The following is a 23,214-nucleotide window of genomic DNA, read 5'->3' as shown; positions in this document are numbered from 1 at the left end:
AATTTAATTTAATTTAATTAAAAAATTATTACAATAAACTAAACCAAAAGAAGTATTTCCCAATAAATGGTTCAATTACCAATCAGACATAAGCTTTCAATCAAGAAAATAAATTGTTAACAATGTAGTTCAACTTTTACCCGAGTAGTTGAATTTTCAATTTAAAAAAATTAAATTTTAACAAAATAATCAAAAATTCCACTAAAGAGATGAAGTTTCAAATATAAATTGAAATCTTTAAGAAAAAAAGTGATTTATTAACAAAGTGATTAAACCCAATTTTTCAATCAAATTAGTTAAATACTCAAGCAAAAAAGAATGACTTTTAACCATATAGTTGCATTTTCATTGAAAAAAATTCTTCTATAAAAGAAAAAGTTTTAAGTCAAAAAGATACGTTAAAAAAAAGGATGAATTTTTAACAAAATAGTTTAATTCTGTACCAAATAGTTGCATTTTTTTCAAAAAATACTACATTTTTCTACTAAAACAGATGAATTTAAAATAATAATGTCAAATTTTTTTGTAATTAGAACTTTCATCCAAACAATATTTTAATTTATTTTTTAGCACCTAAATATAACTCTTCTAAAAAAAGTAAATTTTTCACAAAATAGTTAAATTTTCAAGAAAATAGTAGAATATTTAACCAAAAAGTATGACTTTTTAACCAAAAACTTTAATTTTCAACCAAACTGTTGCATTTTTATCCAATAAAGGTGACATTTTTTCAATCAGATGGATTTTCAATTAAATAAAAAGAAATTTAAGAAGATGGTTGAATTTTCAACCAGAAAATATTTCAGTTCATTTCTCAACATCCCAGTATTACATTTAAACAATCGAATTTTTAACCAAAAACTATGACTTTTTAACAAAATTGTGGAATTTTCAACCAATCAGTTGAATTTTTATCTAAGAAAGATGTAATTTCTGCTAAAGCAGATAAATTTAAAAATCAAAAAGTCAAGCTTTCAAAAAAAGAGTTAAATTTTCAACCAAAAAGTTTCATTTTTATTTCAGAAAGATTAAATTTCTCCGAGAACAGGCGAATTAAAGAAATTTTTTTTTAACTAGCTCAATTTTCACCCACAGAAGGGTTTAGTTTACATTTCGACACCAAAATAAGAATTTTAAAGAATTTATAAACAAAATTGATGTCTTTTAAAGAAAATTATGAAATTTTCGACCAAGTAATAAAATTTATAACTAAAAGGATTATCTTCATGAGAAATTTGTTGCGAATTTTCAATATACTATTCTGAAAATATATTATTTTTAACGTTTTGAACTTGTCCAATTTTCGAAATTTTCTTATAATCTTAAATCATTGAAATTCGTGATTTTTATTATATTTAAAATAAAATTGTCTCATTTTGTAATCTTCAAATTAGAAATTTTACAATTTCCAAACTTTTCTAATAAGATTGTCTAATTTTTTAATTAAACTTAAAGGTGTACAATTTGTAACGTTTTTAATTGGAAATAACATCATTAAATTTGGAAAACTTGTATTTCGACGCTTTTCCGCAAGAGGCGCTACGAACGATGCCAAACAAGTAAATCCAAATCTATGCGTCCAAATTTTCCCAAGAAACACAAATAAGAACAAAAAAAAGTGCCGACTAAGGACTACCTTTTTCGTAACTACTTAGGACCACTACGATTTTTTTAAATTTCATGATCGATAGTGCCGACTTAGGGCCAGTTTCCTCTTTTAATAATAAATAAATAAAAATAAATGTAAAATAAAAGAATATTATGTTTATTAAAGCTTGTTTTTTTTATAAAATTTTGTACAAATATTATAAAATAATAAAAGTAGAAAAACTAAACTAAAAATATTATAAATAATACAATTTGTATTTATGAAGCAAATAATTCAGTTTTTCACCATTCAATTGAACTTTTTTATTTTTAAATATAATTTAAATATTTGGTATTTATTTACATACGTTAGAATATTTGAAATTCAAAACGTTTCTTGATAAAAAATACGAAATATTTGTTTCTATACAGAGAAACGATTCCAACTGAAATAAAAGCCATTTGAATTATTCACGTTTATGGAAACCTATATTTTTAAAAACTGCGTAGAATATTTTATAGTGCTTTTAGTGAAAGCGCAGATGTGTCTCACAAAGCAAATTTAAGATATATCGATAGAAACTAAATTTAAATTTTTCATTGCTCAGCCAACAAGTTTTTTTTTTTAATTCAAGAAAGAATCCATTTAAACTCCCCATTATTGAAAGTATGAATTTTTTAAATTTAAAAGTACTTTTTTATTAAATAACATTTAATTAGTATTTACCAGATTTCCCGATAAGGGATGTTCGTCCTAAGTAAATCGCAGAGTCGTTTGCACTGACTTCACTATTTCCAGCGTGTGTAATATTTCTCGTGACCCTTGCGGAGGCGTTCTGATCCCCACATCGTAATCTGAAAACAAATCCACGAACTTCAAAGTATCTCGTAACATTCAAAAGGGGATGAAATGGAAATTTACGAGATCTAATGGCTTATAATAATTTATAGGAATTCATGAACTTCGTGTTATTTGTGATATTTCAGGAAATAAAATAATATAAATGGTTTAATTAAATCAAGGAATATAGGTAGTTCAGAAAATCAAAGGAATTCAGTAATTCAGATAAATTAAAAGAGATTCAGGGAAATTAAAGAAGTATAGAGGAAATAAAAGAATTTAGAGGAACTTAAGGGATTCAGAAGATTTCAAGGAATTCAAAGGGATTGAAGAAAATTTAGAAGAATTTAAGGCCCAGGAATTTAAATAATAATACTGTATTAAACACAATTTAAACCGCTTTGAAATCGTAATTTTTTAAGTAAAAATATTTCATTTTCAATAATATAAATTAATTTTTAAACAAGTAGTTAAATTTTCAACCAAAAAGATTAATTTTCTTCCGAAAAAGACGATGTTTTCATAAAATAGATGAAGTATGAACCAAATAGTCGAATTTTCAATTTAACAAAATTAATTTACACCAATTACTTGAATCTTAAATTTTTTAAAAGATCAGTTTCCAACCCAAAATAAGCGTTAAATTTTCAGTTAGAAATTAATTTTTCACACAAAAAAACAACAAATTTTCAATCAGAGTAATGAACTTTCAACTAAGATAATAAATCTTCAACAGCTCTAGTTTAATTTTATTTTACTAAAAATATCAATTTTCAATCCAGAAGACGAATTTTCAATAAAATACACAAAATTTCAACTTAACAAGATACATCAAGTTACATTTTTAGTTCACAAAATTCCAAAAAAAAAACTAATTAAAATAAATTAGTTGGATTTTCAAAGTTATAAATTTTTAACTAAAATGATAAATGTTTAACTAGAATAATTGAATTTGGAACCAAGAAGATTAATTTTTGAACCGAGGAGATTAATATTCAACAAAAGCAAAGTGCAAATTATTTTTTAAAAATTGAATAGTTTTTTAACAGAACTTTTAACATAAGAATTCAACTTGCAACCAAACAGATGATGTTCCAACTCCACTAATAAATATTCTACTGGAATACTTGCATTCTCAACCAAAAATATAAATTTTTAAACAAGAAGTATATTTTTCGAAGAAGCTTAATTTTAAATAAAAATATTAATTTTCAAGAAAAATGATTAATTTTATTTAAAATATTCGAAATTTAAACCATACAGATAAATTTTCAACCAAAAATATGGATTTTCTATCAAATGAGATAAATTTTTAACCAAAAAAGATTAATTGTCAGCCTAAAATTCGACAATTAATTTTTCAGTTAAAAAATGAATTTTCAACCAATGAGATGAATTGTTAACTAAAAAGATGGAATGTTCAATTGCAATAGTTACATTTTCAGTTACAAGAATGATAATTTGTGACAAAAAAAATAATTAAAGAAAAAAGTTATATTTTCAAACAAACTGATTATATTTTTCACTAAAATGAAGAATCTCTAACTGAAATAGTTAAATTTCAAACGAAAAAAGGAATGTTGAAAAAAAATTTTAACTTTCACTAAGATAATTGAAGATTAATTTCTACAAAAAGGCGGATTTTCAAACTAAAAAATAGCATTTTTTAATCAAAAATTGATTAGTTAAATCTTTAGTTAACAAAATTAATGGTCAATCAAAGAGATGAATTTTTAACCAAAATGATGGAATAATCGACTGGCATAGTTAAATTGTCAGTAGAAAAATTAATTTTGATCAAATTAATTGCAAACGAAAAGAAGAACAATTTTTAACAAAATAGTTAAATAAAGAAATATATAACTACTTTTACAAATATAGGATCATTTGTTTTTCATATTTATAATTCAAATTTAAAAAAAATCAAGTACGCTCTAGACAAAATGTCCCTGACTTTAAAAAAAAATTCTCTGTCATTTCCAGGTTTTTCCAGATTTATAAAAATTCCCTGACAATTCTAGGTTTTCCAGGTTTTCCTGGAAATTTAGGGGTATTCAAGGAATCCAGGTAATTTGGATAATTGAAAGATTTTAGATGATTATGAAAATTGAGAAGAATACAGATAATACACAAAATAAAGGTAATATAGGATAATAAAAATAATTCAGATACTTCAGGAAATTTAGATGAATCAAGGAATTCAGATATTTTATATGAATTCGAGAAATTTGTATGAATTTAAGATATTCTGAGGAATGCAAGAAATTCAGAGAAATTCAAGGAATTTTGAGAAAGTCAGATAAAGCAAATAATTCATATCATTTTTTTAAATCAAAGAACTAAGAGAATTCAGATTATTAAGAAAATTCATATATTTTAAGGAATTCAAGGAGTTTCAGACAAATTCAGGCAATTCAAATTATTAACGAAATTAAGATAGTTAAAAAATTTCAGAAAATTTCAAGGAATTTCAAAAATATCAGAGGCAGTTGAGGGATTTAGAGGAATTCAAAGAATTCAGAGAAATTGAAGGTATTCAGAGGTATTTAAAGAATTTAGGGGAATTCCATTTAATCATGGAAATTCGATGCATTTAGAAGAATTAAGGGGAATTCAATGAATGCAGGTAATTAAGATAATTCGGATAATTTAGAGAATTCACATAATTAAGAGGAATTGAGAAAGGTTAGAGGACTGAGAGAAATTCAAGAAATTCAGAGAAAAATGTAATAAATTAATAGAAATTCAATTAGTTTAGAAAAATTAAAGAAAGCTCATAAAATTTATAGGAATTCTAGAAATTGAAACATTTCTTAATTCAGGTAATTCAGAGAAATCAAATAGACTCACATAATTCGCAGGAATTAAAAAAATTCGAGGGATTCAGAAGACTTCAAGGAAATTTGTTAGAATTGAAGGGAATTTACAAGAATTCAAGGAATTCAGGAGACTTGGAGAATTTCAGGGGAATTTCGAGAATTCAGGAGAATTCGAAGAGTTCATGGGAATTCAAGGAATAAAGCTGAATTCAAGGGTATTCAAGAAATCTGGGTGAACTCAAGAAATTCAGAGGAATTCGAGAAATAGTGGGGAATTTTAGGATTTCAGGATAATTCGAGGAATTAAGGATAATTTAAGGAAATCAGGATAAGTTTAGGAATTTATGAGAATTTGAGGAATTCAGAGAAATTTAAGAAATTCAAGAAATACAGGTAAATTCAGATAAATTAACGAGTTCAGATTAATAAGAAAATTTCATATAATTTAAGGAATTTAAGGAGCTGCAAAGAATTCCAAGAATTCAAACTATCAAGAAAATTGACATAACTGAAGACATTTAAGGACTTTTAAAAAACTCAGGAAATTATGAAATAATAATAATTATTGTTATTCCTGGGAATTGCAAGGAATTCAAGAAATACATGGGAATTCAATGAATTCACGGTAAGTTGAGGGATTTAGAGGTAGTCAAGGAATTCAGATAAATTTGAGGTATGCAGAGGAATTCAAGGAATTCAGGGGAATTTAAGGAATTAAGTGGAATTCAAGGAATTTAGGGGAATTCAATTTTTCACGGGAATTCGATGCATTCAAAGGAATTCAATGAATCCAGGAAATGTAGATGATTCGAAGAATTAAGAGAATTCACATAATCAAGAGGAATCCTGATCAGTCATAGAACTGAAAGAAATTCAATAAATTAATAGGGATTTAATTAATTTAGACAAATTCAAGATAGTTAATAAAATTGATAGGAATTCTGGAAATTCAAAAAATTTCTGGAATACAAGTATTTTGGAGAAATCAAATGGATTCACATAATTCGTATAAATTCGAGAAATTCAATGGAATTTAAGGAATACAGTGGAAGTCAGACAATTTTTTTTTATCAAGTGGAACTTGATCCTGAAAAGATTACTCTTCATTTTTCAACGCCAAAACATAAAGTTTAAACAAAAAGTAAATTTTTTACGGAGTAGTCAAATGAAAAATTGTTTAATAGTTTAATTTACAATCAAACGGTTGGATTTTTGTCCAAAAAAGATGGCATTTTATTTAAAATAAATGGATTTTTAATTAAATAAGAACAAAAACAAAAATTTTTAAAAGTTGTATTTTTATTCAGAAAATATTTCAATTCTTGTTTTAACACCGAATATTAAATTTAAACAGTGGAATTTCCAACGAAATATTATAACTTTTAACAAAATTGTGGAATTTTCGTCCAAAAGTTGCATTTTCACCCAAAAAACACTTAATTTCTGCTAAAGCAGGCGAATTTTTAACCGGAAAGTTACATTGTCATTCAAGAAAGATGAAATTTCTCCTAAAACAGATGAATTAAAAAAAAAGATTTGAATTTGTACCCAAAGAAGTTTTCAGTTTACTTTCTAACAACAAAATAAGGATTGTAAACAATTTGCGAACAAAATGGAAGATTTTTAATAAAATTATTAAATTTTCAACTAAAGAATAAAATTTTTAACTAAAAGGACAATCTGCAGAAGAAAGCTGTTGGGAATTTTCAAAGTTCTAATCTGAAAATATTTCATTTTTAAAGTATTTAACTTGTCCTATTTTCGAAATTTTATTCGTAAATTATTCGGATGGGAGATTCTTAAATTCAAAATATGATTGTTGAATTATAAACGCTTTCAATTAAAAATGAGACAACTGAAACTCCTTTCAAATAAAATTGTCCATTAAAAAAAAATTTATCTGAAATTTGTCAATTTGGAACGTTTTTAATTAGAAATAATAAAGTTTTGATTCCTTTGAAATTTAAATGATCGCATTTTAAAAATGTTAATCGGAAATTATTTCATTCCTAACATTGTGAACTTGTCCTATTTTCGAAATTTTCTTATAATCGTAAATCATTGAAATTTGCGATTCTTAAATTTAAAATATAATTGTTTCGTTTTAGAAGCTTTACATTAGAAGTGATATAATTTCAAATTTTATCTAATAAAGTTATCTAATTTTTCAAATTTAATCTAAAAGTGTACAATTTGAAACGCTTTTGTTTAGAAATAATACCGTTTGGAAAACTTGTATTTCGACGCTTTTTCGCAAGAGGAGCTACGAACGATGCCAACTAACTAAATCCGAACAAAATGGAAAAAGCGCTATCAGCTTTATAATTTTTTTTTCATACCAACAAGAAAACCATATTATTGTATTATACGTTTCGACTTACCGCCAGCAATTGTAGCAGTCGAATAAACTGAGAAAAGCCTGCCGAAACTTCCGGTTCATGAAGCAGTATGTGATGGGATTGCAGCAGCTGGAAATATAAGCCAAGAGCTGCACGAGGCTAATACCAGTGCTTCCAACGTGCAAGTAAACCAGATCTGGCGCGAACAGATACCAAGTATTGACTACGTGCAGGGGCGCCCAACAGACAAAAAATTCCAACACGATCGCGAAGAGCATTCTAATGACCTGAAATTCATCAAAAAGAAAGTTTTCCTCTTATTATGCGAAATTCATTCCAAATTCAGAGCACATAAATTACCAAAGCACCTTGACATCTGCAACCATCTTTGCAAACCATGCTCCTTAACCCCTGCTACCCTTCTTATAATCCATGCCAACTCTCTAAACATTCTTCCAATTCCTTCCCCTTTTTCCTACAATCATACCTAACAAATGAGCCCCTTAACCCCTAAAACCCCTCTCACTACCTCTGCACATTAGCTTCTCCAGTGGGCACAAAATTTGGCGACGCCTTTACGACATCGTTACGACATCTTTACGACATCTTTACGACATTATATGTCCATGTCGTTTCGCTGTCTTTGCGATATCGTAAAGACATTGTCCGAACATACGACTTATTTACGATATCGTAAAGACACCGAAACGACATGGACATAGGATGTTGTAAAGATGTCGTAAAGATGTCGTAAAGATGTCGTAACGATGTCGTAAAGTCGTCGTCAAGCTTTGTGTCCACTGGGAACCTCCCTCTCTACCTAAGGACTGAGCTAGCCTATTTTAAGGCATTTTCAGAATTTTGGTTTCTCTGTCGCCTATCTTTGATTCGAGAATTCGAGTAAGAATACCCGAAAGTTCCTTTTTTTGAATTACGACTTCAGAATTGCCTTTATGAAGGCTGGCGCCCGAAGGTCCGTGTTTGTTTTATTATTTTTATATTACCATTGTGCGGGGCCTATAGGGCCTTATTTAATTTTAAATAAAATGGCCGCGTGACAAGAGCCTAAGCCAAAAACATATTTTGAACCAAATTCTCCATATGCCACATTACCTAAGAAACCGTAATATACTCTGTTACATTTCATTTTCAATATACTACCCTTACCTAATACTTTAACCCGATATGTTACATTACCTCATGTGCCGTATTATCAACTAATTTTTGAATACGAAAAGAATACGAAAAGAAAAGAGAAATGAGGTACAGGAAATATGAAAAGTGAAGGGAAATGAGTGCATCAGAAGTATGAGGAGTAAGAAAAAATAATGGGAGGCCAACTAGAAGAAATAAGAAGTTGGAAATTGAGTGAGACGAAAGTAGAAGTAAGGGGTAATGAGTAGTTGTAAAGTGAGACAAAAATATAAGAAATAATAGAAGGGAAAGTAAGCGCAGCATTTGCAATGATTGGAAGTAAGGGTTGCGAAGTGAAGGTAGTGACAGGAAATGAGAAATGGGAAACCGATCGAATATGATGGGAAATGAGGAACGTGGGAGTAAAGGAAGTAAGAGGAAATAAGGAATGGGATTTTGTGAAAGTTAATGGAAGTGAGAGAGAGAGAAGGTAAAAGAAATGGTTGAAAATGAAAGAAAGCAGAGGAAATGACTATAATTAAGGGTAGAAGTGTGTGAGCTAGAGAAGTAAGGAGAAGGGGAATTAGAGAATATATTTGGGGAAAGGATGGGAAACGAAGCATCAATAAATGTCCAGCATTTCCTCTCATTTCTCATACTTCCTTTCTCCGTTCTTGTCTCTTACAATATTGATCCTTTTTTAATTTCCTCTCACTTAACCTGTACATCCCCTACTAAACCACCCTTATTTTCCTTCACTTGTCCTCCCTTATTTCTTTAACTTCTTCTCCCCTCACTTTTTTTCAAATTTCCTACTTTCACTCCAATCATTTTTCCTCCCATTTCCTCAGACAAAACAAAGATTCTAGACCCTACTACCATTTTAAAAAATCTTCTTTATAATCATTGTCAAATTTAGATCAATTAGAAGGCGATTTTTTCGGGAACCCAGCAAAGATGGCATTCAACTATTATTAACCAAATTTGATCAATTAAAATTACCTTCTTTTTAGCTTCGATGCTCTTTCCCATGTAATTACTACGAATGGCATGTTGCCTACCAAAGGTGTAGGTCGAATTTTTTCGACCTTCGATTCCTCCAGTTTCTTCTGTTTCTCGATAAATTGAACTACCCCTTTTTGCTCCCCCGTTAGCGCTTGCACCACGAGATCGAGGTATCGTTGCAATGTGGTTTAAATCGATGCTCACACTTACGTTAACATTTACGTCCAAATTTGACGAATTTTTTATTGTTGGTTGCATTCTTCTTGTCTTAAAAATAAAGAAGAAAAATATTGGCTGATTTAATATATTAACGAATTAAAGTAACTTGAGTGGTACCATATGAATATAAATTTGTTTTAAGAAGGGAAATGAGGGGAACCACCAGCTAACATCTCTCAAGTGGAGTAGAGTAAGTAGGGAAAAATGTGAAGTTTATGGTAATTGATGAAAAAATAGGGAAGAAGTGAAATGAGGATAAAAGAAATAGGGGAAATGAAAGCGAAACATAGAAGAGAAAGTAGTAAGATTGAAAGGAAATTTGAGAAGGAGTACTAGATGAAATAAGGGAAGGGAAAGCAGAAAGAATGCTGAGGACATTAGGGAAGGTAAAGTAGGGAAAGTGAGTTAGAAATCAAGCATGGGAAGTAGAAAAATTGACGAGGAATGAGTAGAGTGTTGAATAGGGGAAGTGAGGAGAGATAGAGTAGAGGAACTTCAGAGAGAGTAGGTAGGATGAATGAGGTAAAATAAATGCTGGAAACGTAGAGAAGTTTAAGCTATTCAAAAGGGTTTTCATGATTTCAAGAGATTTCAATGAATTTGAAATTATTTTAGAGAATTCCAAAATATATACGGATTGCAGAGTATCTCGTAGGCTTTTAAAGTATTTCACACAATTTTGTAGGATTTTTAAATATTATATCAGACTTTAAAATATTTCAAAGAGACTAACTAGATCTGAAAGGACTTCATTTAAAATAATTTTCTTTTCGAATTTTGCAGGATTTTTTCAGATTTCTTAAGAATACCAGGGGATTTGAATTAAATTTCGAAGAACTAAAAAGATTTGAAGAAACTTTAAAAGCTTTTAGATTGTTTAAAGTCATATAGGAGTTTTAAAGTTGAGATATTGAGGAGAGGAAGTAGGGATGCTAAGTGAAAGTGAGGGGTGATAAAGTGGAGGAAGTGAGCAGTGAAAAGTAAGGTAAGTAATGAAAAATTAAAGCACAGAAAGTAGAGTAAATGAGAAAAGAGGAATTAGAGAAAGTGAGAAGAGGGGAGAGAACACGTTAGGAAAATGAGGAAAGATAAAGTATGGGAAGTAAAGAACAAATAAGGAAGTAAAAGTAATGGAATTAACGTAAGCGAGTGAGAGGAAAGCAGGAGAAGTCACGGAAGGGGAAGTACAGGGAAAATCAATGGAAGAATCATATGGAAGGCGAGGGGAAATTCAGGGTGGGTAATTAGTAAAAGTAAAGGGAAATGAGAAAAGAAGAGTTAGGCAAATGGATAGAAAATGATTGGTAGATAAGCGGGGGAAGTAAGGAGATGGAAAGTAAGATAACTGATGGGAAATGAGGCAGGAGTAGTAGGTAAATTTATGAGAAATGAATGGAGAGGAAGCAGGAGAAGTTAAGGGAAGGGAATCAAAGAAAATTAAGGGAGATTAGGGGAAAAAATTAAGCGAAATGAGGGAAAAGAGAAGTAGAGAAAGTATGGAAGTAAGGAAAGAAGAAGTAAAGAATATGAGTAAAGGTCAAGTGTGAGAAGTCAATGAGAAATAAAAAAGAGAAACGTGAAGAATTAATGGAAAATAAGTGGAGGGTAGTAGAGGAAGTAATGAAAATAAAGGAGACTTAATAAGAGAAAGCAGAAGAGTTGATGAAAGATAATTGAGACATAGGTAGGGGAAGTGAGGAGAATGAAATTTGGGTAAGTAGAAGGAAATAAAGGAAGGTGAATTATAGAAAGTAAAAGCAAAGAAAATTATGAATGAAAAACGAAGTAAAATGTGTAGGATATAAGGGCAAGGAAAGTTAGAAAACGAGACGCAATTAAGGGAGAGGATGGAGGAGAAGTGAGGGGAAGTAGGCGAGGTAAACTAGAATAATATAGCAGAAATGAGTCTAGAAGAACTAGGATAGATGAGAAAAGGGTAATTTGGGGAGAATAAGTAGTAGCGACGTCAGAATAATAAGAAGAGTGTACATCAAAGAAATTGGGTAAATGGTAATAAGGAGGGTGTGGTACCGGAAGTTTGGAAAAGCGAAAAAAATAAGGGGAAAAGAAGTAGGTAGAGTAAAGGAAAATTAGGGGAATAGGATTGTTAGCCGAGGAAGCCAGGAGAGGGAGAAGTAGTGGAGAAAGAAGTTGGGGAAGGTGGAGGGGAGCAAAGTGAGGGGAGCAGAAGTAGCAAAATGTAGGAGATAAAGAGAAGAGAAAGTATGTAAGGTAGAAGCTTGAATGACTCAATTAATGTCTTGAAATGATATAAAACCATTGTTTTAGACGCTCGTCGTGTACTTTGAAATTCTTTTAAAATTTATTTAAATTTTCCAGACACTTCAGGACTTTCTATTCTCTCTAAAGGACAGATTTGTTTCGTAAACAGCTTAAGGTGGAAAAAAACTTTCAAGAGCTCTCACTCAATTGATCAAATCCAAGAACTGATTCGTTCAAGGTTGGGTATAATTTCGCATTATTATTCAGAGCTTCCCACACGCTACACTGGCCATCTCTAAAAGCTGTCCATATACTGTATAAAATATATTTGGTCTCTTACATTTTAAATTTTCCCATTTACTCAACTCTGTTTCTTTTTCGTTCAAAAAAAAAGAATACTGAAAAAAAGGTATAAAATAAATATCTATTAAGATTGGGGTTACCGTCAACAGAATGCTTTTTTCAACCTGGGTGGTTAGTTATCTCAAAAGCATTATTTTTTATGACTAAGGTCCTTTCATTATCATTTGCCCTCTCTCTTTATTACCAATCCTATCCTTTTTATGTGAGTAATAAAATGATACGAGTGAAGATCGAGAATTGAACATTAGAATAGGCCAAGAAAATATCTGATTTTTTGTGGTATTTTCAAGCTCTGCCACCCCCCCCCCTCCCCCTATTTTCTTGGATCCCAATAAAAACATTATTTTCGTTAGCGATAAGCAGTCAAATCCATCAGGATTTTATATTGTTTTATATTATATATTTATATTCTTGGTTGAAAAATTTTTATCTGATTAAAAATTTTATTTTTGGGTTGAAAATGTTATAATTAGGATAATAAACCTACACTATTTTTAATTTGTCCCTTTGCTTGAAAAATCTAATGTTTTGCTTTAAAAAAATGGGGTTTTGGGTTGGAAATTCAACACTTTTTTCAAAATTCATCTCTTTGGTAAAAATTTTCACTTTTTTGGACTGAAATGTAGATTTTTGCCTAAAAATCAATGAGCATCGGTTGGCGATTTAAATATTTGTTTGGAAATATATATTTTTCGGTTGAATTCAAGTGTTTTAGATTTAAAAACTAAAATTTTATTTGTTGAAAATATCGACTATTAATTTTACAAAATTCAACTTAGTTAAATTTTCAACTACTTTGTTAAAAATACATGGTTTTTGGTTGAAGATTCATCATGTGAGTTCGAAATTTATCCCATTCATTAAAAATATTCGTATTGCGATGAAAATCCCTTTTTAGATTGAATTCCACGGTTATTGATTTGAGGTTAAAATTTTTTTGTAGAAATATCAACTTTTGGACTATTTGTTGGAAATTATTATTTTTTTAATTCAATTGTTTCTTGAAAATTAATTTAAAAGTAATCAATTAATTAAAATTTAGAGAAATTTTAAATGATTAATTTTTAGTGCAAAATTCCTCTTTGTTAAGTTGAATATTCATTCTTTTATTTGAAAGTATAACTGTTTTGTTGGAAATTCGTTCTTTTTTTTTGACGAATGCTACGGTTATTATTTAAAAATTTAAATATTTTCTTTTAGAAATATCAACTATTACATTTTTTTCTAAAAATAATGGTTTTGTTTAAAAATTGCACTATTCCAAAATTGGTCTTAACTTTTTCTTTTTAAGTTAACAATGCAACTACTTTAAGTTTAATATGTATCCCTTTGGTTAAAATTATAAACAAAATTTTTTAAACACGTTTCTTTTTTTACTTCAATTCTACTATTATTCATCTCAAATTGAAAGTTTTTCTTATAGAATTGTCAATTATTACATTTTTCGTCAAAAAATATTTTGTTCTTGAAAATTCAACTATTCTATTTTTTGTTTTAAATTTCTCTCTTTATTAAAAAATATAACAACTTGGATGAATTTTTAACCATTTTGTTAAAAATTGAGGTTTTGCAGTCGAAAATTTATTATTTCATTCGAAATTTTTTTCTTTGATTACAAGTTTAACTATTTTGTTAAAAATGCGTTCTTTTTTATTTGAAACATTAAATATTAAATTTTGGTTAACCATTTTTTCGTATTTTGTAGAACATGCAACTACTTGTTTTAAATATTAACTACTTTCTTAAAAATCAATTCGTTGGGTCGAAGACTAATCTGTTCGTTAAAATTTTTTTATATTTTGTAGAAAATTCGTTTTTTTTTAAATCAAATTTTTTAACTGAAAAGTTAACTAATCCAGTTTTGGTAAAAAATTGCTCTCTAATTGAAAATTCGTCTTGCTATTCAATTTTTGGTTGGAAAATAATCTTTTTTATTTCAAAATTGAACTATTTTGTTAAATTTGGTTGAAAATTTGACATTTTTCAGAATATTAATGTTAATTTATAAAAACAGCAAAAACAGCTGATAAATAATTTGAAATTATATTTATAAATATTTAAATCTATTTGAAATTTGGCAACTTTTTTATAACAACATTGACCCCGGGGCAAAATCTAGAGAAAAAAATACGAAAATCTTAATAATTAAAAAAATACTATAGAGATTTGCCTTTTGAACTAAGCTAAAGAACTTTTAAGAAGTTTGTTTTTTAAATAGATATTACCTTTTTTTCGACAATATCAAAATTTGATTTTTTACAGCCCCGTAAGTGAAGAATTATATTTTGCGAGTTTTTGATGCTAATTTTTATTTTTTGCAGTTTGCTTTGTTAAAAATTGTTTTTGATACACAACATTTTTATAATACAATAAAATTTGTAATTAACATATATTTATTCATAGAAATTTCCTTTTAGAATAGTAATTCCTTAACTTTCCTTAAACTTTTTACTCAGGGCGAGATAAAAATCGGTAAATTTTAACAAAAATAATTGTTTAAACAATTTAATATCTTTTAAAATTCGATCATTTATGATAATTTTAGTGAAGTTCATTATTTTTTGATTAATCTTATGATTTTTTTAACAAATTTAATCAAAAATGCATTATTTGGGCGTTTGTCGATAGAAAAATTCTGTTTTTGTAATGGCAGTCTTTTCAGTTGGGAACTTCATGACAATTTCCGCAAAATTCATGATTTTTTTATCCATCTCATGATTTTTTTAAAACAAATTTAATAAACAAATGCATTATTGGAGCATCTGTCGACGGAACAATTCTTTTTTGTTTCGATATCAGACTTTTAATTGGGATCTTCAAATAAATTCGGCAACATTCATGATGAGTTTACACATTTTATGATTTTTAAAAAAAATTCAACAAGCAAATGCATTATTCGGGTATTTGTGGACGGAAAAATTCGTTTTTTTCTATTTCAGTCGTTTTAATTAGGAAGTTCATGATGATTTCAGCAAAATTCATAATTGGTTGGTAACTTTTATATTTTTTTAAAATCAAATTTAATAAACAAATGCATTATTCAAGCATCTGTCGATGGAAAGATAATTTTTTTCGATATCCTAATTAAAACTGTTGACATAGAAGAAAAAGGAAGTTTTCTGTAGACAAATGCCTGTTTAATGCGCTTGTTCATCAAATTTGTTTAAAAAAATGATAAAAAATTATCAAATTACTATGAATGTTGCTGAAATTCCCTTTAAGTTCCCATCTGAAAATACTGGCATTGAAAAACCGAATTTTTCTGCCGACAAATGCCCGAAAAATGGAAAAATTACGTTTTAAAAACAAAAATTCTCTTGCCTTCAAAAAATGGTTTAGCCCGCATGATACATATAAGATGTGTTTTTGGTATTAGTAGAAACATTAAAAAATTTGTTGAAAGAATAAAAAAGGTGGAGTTTACCAGAAAATATTTTTTTTTCATATTTAACAAATTTTTAAAAAATAATGAAGTCAGATTTATGAAAACTAAACAAAAATTCAAATACGTATAACTTTTTAGATATTTTCTTTTTTTTTTGATAATCGAAAAAATACGTATCGCTTAATTTTCTTTAAAAACTACATATTTCTTACTCTAGAGGTTTCATGATTTCAAGCGTAGAACCCTGTGTGATTTGAAATGGACACTATATCCAATATTGACAATTTTTAAAAAATTCAAAAACAAATATATTTTTTTCTACTTTGATAAATTTGGAGGATGCAAAAAAACGAAATTTTTCACCATCCTATCAAACAAAAATTTGTATATCCTTTGCTATACCTGCTCCAAAACGAAATTTAAAATTGAGCAGAATAATTTTACAATTTCCGTTTTTTTAGGGTTTCGCAGTTCCGGGCAGAAACATTAATAGTTTCGGTAGGGTATCCGTCAGTCCGTCGCACTTTGCCGGAAGAGAGTAGAAAAAGTGATATGAAGGGCAAGTATTAGAAGTAAGGTTTTAGAAGTAGGAGAGTTAATGTTAGGAAAGGCGATAGGAGAGGTGACGTTAGGAAAGGGGATAGGAGAGGTGAGGTTAGATGAGGAGCGGGAAAAATGAAGGGCAGTTAAGTAGGGGAGAAATTGTGTGAAATTAGGGGAAAAGTGAAAGTGAGTAGGGGAAAAAGTAGCAGAGAAAGTAGCTCTAGGCTTGTGAAGTAAAGGAGACAGTATAGGAAGGGACAATAGATTAAGAGTGGGTAAATAGATTTCAGGATGGTAGAAAAAGCAGAAGAGAGGGTAAATAAGAAAAGGGAAAGTCAGAGAATTGAAGGTCATTAAGGAAGAGTAGTACGAAAAGTAGAAAAAGCGAGATAAAGTAAAAGGAAGAATAAGAAGAGAGATAGAAGGTCTGATAACAGACTAATAGAGGTAATCTATAGAAAGAAAGGGATGAAAAGTAGTCATAATGAGAGAAGGGTAAGGGAGCTTAAACGAGAATTATTAGGAAAGTGAGGATAACTATCGGTACGAGTAGAGAAGGAAGAAGTGTAGGTAAGATAATGAAGTAAAGGGAGAAGTAGGTGGTACGCAGTAGAAGAAATATAGAGAATGAGGGAAAAAATTGTTAGTGATTTAACTTGACGATAAGAGGGAAAAGTAGGTTTAGGAAGGTGAGGTAAAGAAAGAAGTAAGAATAGCGACACTAGAGGAGTAACTGTAGGGAAAGAAAAAGAAAGTATGAGAAATATAGGATATGAAGTAGGATAGGATAAGAAGAGTAAAAGAAGTAGCACATGGGAAGTAAGACAGGAGAAGTAAAACATAAAAAGTAAAGGAAATATAGAGAGTAGAGGGAAAATTAGTAGGGCAGCGACGAAGTAGGCAGATGGGAGTAGAGGAGGTAGAAGTAGAGGAACGATGGCGAACAGAAGGGGACGTTATGTTATAGACATAACGGAAAAGAGACACTAGGGAAATAAAGGACACGAAAGTTAGGAGAATTCCATTGAGAGAAGTGTGGGCAGATGAAGTAAAAGAATTTTGTGAAATAAGCAGAAAATTAATCGTGTTGTGGAGGTAACTGTGGGGAAGAGTCGAAGACAGAGAAGTAGCATTATGGAGGTAAAGTAAAGAGGGAATTAGGAGTATAGAAAGTAGTATAGGAGAGTGGCTGTAGGAAGAATACGTTGTGGTAAGTAGGGACGAGAAAGAGAGGGTGAGTGGTGAAGGTAGAAGTATAAAACGTGAATTTGCTTCAAAGTGAGGGTATGTAGATGAGAGTACATGAAAGGAGAGGAATGAGAAATAGGGAAAGCGTAATGAACTAAAGTGGGAGATCAGAGGAGGGACATTACGAAAAAAAGACAACAGTCAAAGTGAGGGGAAGAAGAGGAAGTGATAGGAGTGTAATGACGTAAGGGACGGGGAATTTGGTCAAAGAAAGGGTAGCAAAGGACGGAAAGTATGGAAAGAGAAGGTTTAAATGATTAAATTAATGTTTTAATACTCTAAGAAACTCTTTTTGTAGTTGCTTGGTGCTTCTGATCCATATTTGGAATTCACATCTTCAATGTGTTCTAATTAATGGTGCAGGAAAAACTAAAACAGTTGGAAAGCTATTTTCCAGAGAAGTAAGAAATTATCGGATGCTGCAAGGATGTGAGAGATAACAAGATACAAGAAAAGGGAACGATAGCAAACGTTTTTGCAAATTTGTGCCACGAAGGTGGAAGCAAGAAAGCAATTTCAAAGGACGGAATCGATACTACAAAATCTCTGCCTCAGGGTGCTTCGTTACTTTTTTACTAATGTACTATTAAAATTAAATTCATACTGGTTTTTTCGTAGGATCACGTAAATGTAGCAATTAATATTTTTATAATTATTTTCATAAACAAATTTACTCGTATCGCATTTTGCAACACATAAAATTTTTGTTTTAACTGAAAACTTAACTTATATATTTTTTTACAATTTAATATTCTAGGTATAAAATTTAAGTATTTTATTGAATATTTTTTTTTGTGGAAAATTTATCTTTCAAAATGACAATTCCACTACTTGCTTTAGAGTTAAACTATATTTTTGAAAATACATTCTTATTATTGAAGATTCATCAGTTTACTTGAAAAATGATATCTTTGTTAAAAAATTAATTCATTCAATTAAAAATTTGGCTTTTTCATTTTTGGATTAAAATTGATCTTTTTCAGTTCAAAAATCAACTATTTATTAAAAATTTATATTCTTCATATAGGAATATTGTTGTTTACCTGAAAATCCGTATATTTTTCAGAAAATGCATTTATTTTGTAATTCATTTAATAAAAATTCAAATATTTTCTCCGTGTATTTAACTTTTTTTTAATTGGTCTTTCTGTTTTAAAAATATAACAATTAGAATAGTTTTTTGTTTCTTCTCTGGAAAATTTTTTTTGATTCAAAATTAAAGTTTTTAGTGAGAAATTCTGGTTTTCGGTTCAAAAATTAATTTATTTTTTGACTAATTTAATCTGTTTAGTTGAAAATTCAACTGGATGATTCCTTAAGGTTTCAACTGAACGTGTATATATTCAATTTTTAATTAAAATGTTATGATTTTTCGTTAAAAGTACTATTATTTGTTGAGATTTTTTCTAGTGAAAAACTATTGATGTTTAAACATTTAAAAGTTTAAGAAAAATTATCTTTTTTTGTTAAACATTAAACTTTTTTCTTCAAAAACCGTGCTTTTTTGGTAAAAGTTCAACTATTTAGTGAAAATGAAGTTTCTTGTTGAAAATTAATAATTTTATATTAAAATTATATTTGATCAGTGGAAAATTAATTTTTTTGATTGGAAATTTATTCTTTTATAAAAAATTTATATTTTTCCTAGAAAATGAAACTATAAAATTAAATATTCAAGTATATTTTACAAAAATTATATTTTAATTTGAAAAAATCAACTTTGTGTAAAATTCTGGTCCTTTTGGGTTAAAAATTAAATTTTCTCGCCAAATATTCAACTGTTTTATAGAAAATTCGTCTTACTCTTTTGTAAATTTAATAATTTGGTTAACTTTTTTCAATTCTATGCTAGAAAATACTTTTTGGTTCAAAATTCCACTCTTTTGTGAACAAGTTATCTTTTTGGATAAAAAATTCATTTAATTTCTTAAAAATTGTATATTTTTTGGTTAAAAATTTAATTATTTGTAAACTTTTTTTTGTGTGAAAAACTATTGATTTTGTTAAAAATCAAACTTCTCGGTTCAAAGACCATTCTTTTTTGTTAAAACTCTAACTATTTGGTTGAAATTTAACTTTATTTTGAAATATTAATATTTTCCAATTAAAATTTCAGGTGATTTATAAAAAATTAATGCTTTGTTTGCAAATTTATTTTTTTAATGAAAAAATTTATATTTTTTCATAAAAAATTAAACTATAATGTGAAAATTTTATAATACTTTACAAAAATTAAACTTCTTGCCAAAATCTTGTCCTTTTTGGGTAAAATTTAAAGGTTTTCGCAGACAATTTTAACAGTTTTGTAAAAAAATTGTTTTTCTGTTTTAAAATTTTAATAATTTAATGAATTCTTTTATTTCTAAGCCGGAGAATTTTTTGGCTCAAAATGCAACTCTTTTGTGAAAAATTCTTCTTTTTGGTTCAAAAATTCATTTATTTTCTTAAAATTTTCATCTTTTCTCTTAAAAGTGCAACTGTTTGATAATTGAAATTTTCAACTGAACGCTTATATACTTCATTATTTTACTGAAAGTTTATCTTTTTTAGTTACATATGTACTTATTTGTTGAAATTTCGTTTGAGTGAAAAACTATAGATTCTATTCAAAAAATATCAAATTTAATAAAAAGTTGTTCTTTTTAATAAAAAATTTAACATTTTTTTTCAAAAACCTTGCTTTTTTGCTGAAGATTCAACTTTTTGGTTAAAAATTAATTTTTCCTTTCAATAATATTTCCGGATTTAGAATGTATCTAGTTCTTTGAAAATTTGTCTTTTTTGAATAGCAATATCTTGCGACAAGTCATTATCTTTTTAATGAAGAGAAATGATTTCATTTATTTTCAGCCATGATTAATTTTTTAATTTATTTAACTCGACGACAAAATTAATATAAATAACGCACTCAAGCACCGAAAATGCAGGAAATGTCAGTTTTGTCTATTGATTTGTTTGTAACAATTAGAGAAATTAAGGAATTTAAGCTTTAAAGAAAATTTCCTTTTGTGGATAATATGCATATTAATCATTTATTTTATAGATAGAAGAATAATGGTAAACAGAGCACAGTATTTGCTGTAAAAATAAAATATTTGTTCTTTTTCCACCTTAAATAACTAATTCGTAAAATTTAAAAAAAATCAGCCTACGAGAATCTTTTAAGAATTTAATAAGCTGAAATTTTCAACAATAAAATTTTGTATCGGTTAAGTAATCCATCCTCTAAAACTTTTTGAACCACACTATCTCTTTTCGCCTTCCTACCGTATCGCATTTGCGTAAACGGAAGGGTCACATGATTACCTGACCGTTCAGGTCAGAAGGACCGCTAGGGCGTACTGACCGACTCTAGGTAAAGCAGATTCTCTGAAAAAATCTTTATCGACAGATAAGTGACAGATACTTAGTCCGATTATATTTTTTATTAATTTTGTTTGTTTATTTAAAAACCTGAATTCTTTATTAAAAATAAAATTTAACAACTCACCCTCAGCGACATAGATCGATGATTTACCATTCGATTACACCTCGGACGTTTTGAGGAAGAAATAATGTTAGAAGTCCCCCCACCCAACTCTTCACATCTAGAATTAAACATCGTTGTTCTTTCCACAATATTTGTGGCATGTTGGTCCCGATCCACGGATCGTTCCCTGGCAATGCTCCCCGGCAATTGCCTTAATCTTCCTAAACAGATTGAACTCTGTCGAATTTCCCTTCTAAGGCCCCTCCATAATTTGCTAGCTATTAAAGAATAAGCTAAACACATTACAATTAGAGGTATCAAAAGTAAAGTCCCATCCAAAAAAATATTGTAGGCCCTCTCTGTGCCAACACTGGGCCACTCTTCTCTGCACTTGTGTCTACCTGAAAAAAGAATTTAAAAAAATGTAAGTTAGTTAGTTTTATAGCATAATATTTTTTAAGTATTAAAAATCATATTTTGTTATTCATTCAAACTATTATTGCTTAGTCTAAACAGTTTATCAAACCCTTCACGGAGAGAATTTTGGTAAAACCGTCGCGCTAGTTGTGAGAGAGTCGCTGAACTTTAGTTTGTTGTGGCGTCGGCTACAGATTCGGGGTACTGGTTGTCCCGAACTTCCGGAGATTCAACTATCTGAAATGTGGGTGCTATATTTTCCTAAGCTGCGCAAGCGCGGAACTGTGCCACAAGCGCCGTATGTGCAGAACGGCTCGACTATACTGTTGATTAAAGCATTCAGCTTGTTCGGGGTAAAAGTTCTCCCGAATCCATGGAGCCATTCTACTAAACAGAAGTGGCATTGGTCACTGTGTGATTGGCGCGAAAATTGTACTTGTTGGGTGATAGGCTATACCGAACTTCTCTTCGTATGCTGGAAGTAAAAAGATAGAGATCCTATCTTTTTTAATCACTTTCAATCTTCAGAAAGAGCGAGATAAAGAAAATGTATCTCATTCTAACTCTTTGTCAGTCTTAATAACTGTCTATCATTTGTAATCTCTTCTTAATAGCATCCTATTATACTTCTATCAACATTTGTATTTTTCGATCTCTTTGTCCATTTCAATTTATTTGTATCTTCTTCAATCCCCTGCTCTACTTTTTCCTATTCTTTAACTATCCTCCTCAATCGCTTACGGTTTATCTGTCAATTCAAATATCCTTATATCTTTTTAGTCTGCTCCTTTCTATCTTATCCCATCCTCTATCTATTCACGCTTATTCCGTTCTATCTCTTCTTTAATCAGAATTCAAATCTATATTTTCAAATTTCTTTTTCTTTACGTGTTCCTATTCGGCGTGTATCAATCTCTATCTTTTTCTATTTCTGCTAATCTGAATTCTCGTCTGTCTTTTCTAATCTTATCTTCTGCATCTATCAATTCTGTGCCTATCAACGCCTTTCTTTTTCTATCTCTCTATTAATCTCAATAGGCGTCTTTCTTTCCAAATCTCATTTTCTTGATTCCATCTTGTCCTAAAGTTTATCAAAGTCTATCTTTTTCTATTTCTTTATTTATTTTAAACTCACGACTATCTTTTTCAATCCCGTCTTCTCTATTTCGTCTTATCCTTCGTTTATCCACATCAATCTCTTACGGTCTTTTTGTCAATCTAAATTTCCGCATATCTCTTCAGTCCTTACTTTTCTATCTCATACTATCCTCTATTTATCTACGCTAATCCCTTTCTATCTCTTTGTTTATCTAAAATCACGTCTATTTTTGCAAATCTTCTCTTTTTTACCTCATGCTATTCTGAGTGTTTTAACGTCTATCTTTTTCTATCAGTATTAATCTAAATTCTCGTTTACCCTTACTAATATTATCTTCTGCTTCTGTCAATCCTGCGCCTATTAACTTCTATCTTTTTCTATATCTCTATCAATTTCAATAAGCATCTATCTTTCTTGATATCCTCTTTTTTACCTCATCTTGTCGTACCGTTTATGAAAGTCTATCTTTTTCTATTTCCTTCTTGATTGAAACTTAGGACTATCTTTTTCAATCCCCTTTTCT

At 29.1% G+C, this 23,214-nt stretch overlaps 1 protein-coding gene across 1 annotated transcript in view; it reads right to left on the bottom strand.

Moving 5' to 3' along the window:
* LOC117173770 (octopamine receptor-like) overlaps positions 1-23,214 on the bottom strand; it is a 184,605-nt gene that overhangs the window by 15,438 nt on the left and 145,953 nt on the right. The window contains exons 8-11 of the mRNA XM_033362412.1: positions 21,197-21,576; positions 9,723-9,992; positions 7,629-7,873; positions 2,315-2,442 (exon numbers count right to left, since the gene is read on the bottom strand). Of these exons, the coding sequence (XP_033218303.1) occupies positions 2,315-2,442; positions 7,629-7,873; positions 9,723-9,992; positions 21,197-21,576 (1,023 nt within the window). The remainder of the gene's footprint in view (positions 1-2,314; positions 2,443-7,628; positions 7,874-9,722; positions 9,993-21,196; positions 21,577-23,214) is intronic.

Source organism: Belonocnema kinseyi, chromosome 5, assembly GCF_010883055.1.
Source record: "Belonocnema kinseyi isolate 2016_QV_RU_SX_M_011 chromosome 5, B_treatae_v1, whole genome shotgun sequence".
NCBI lineage: Eukaryota > Metazoa > Arthropoda > Insecta > Hymenoptera > Cynipidae > Belonocnema > Belonocnema kinseyi.
The sequence above is the reverse complement of the archived record's forward strand: the minus strand, read 5'-3'. Positions and strand labels throughout refer to the sequence as shown.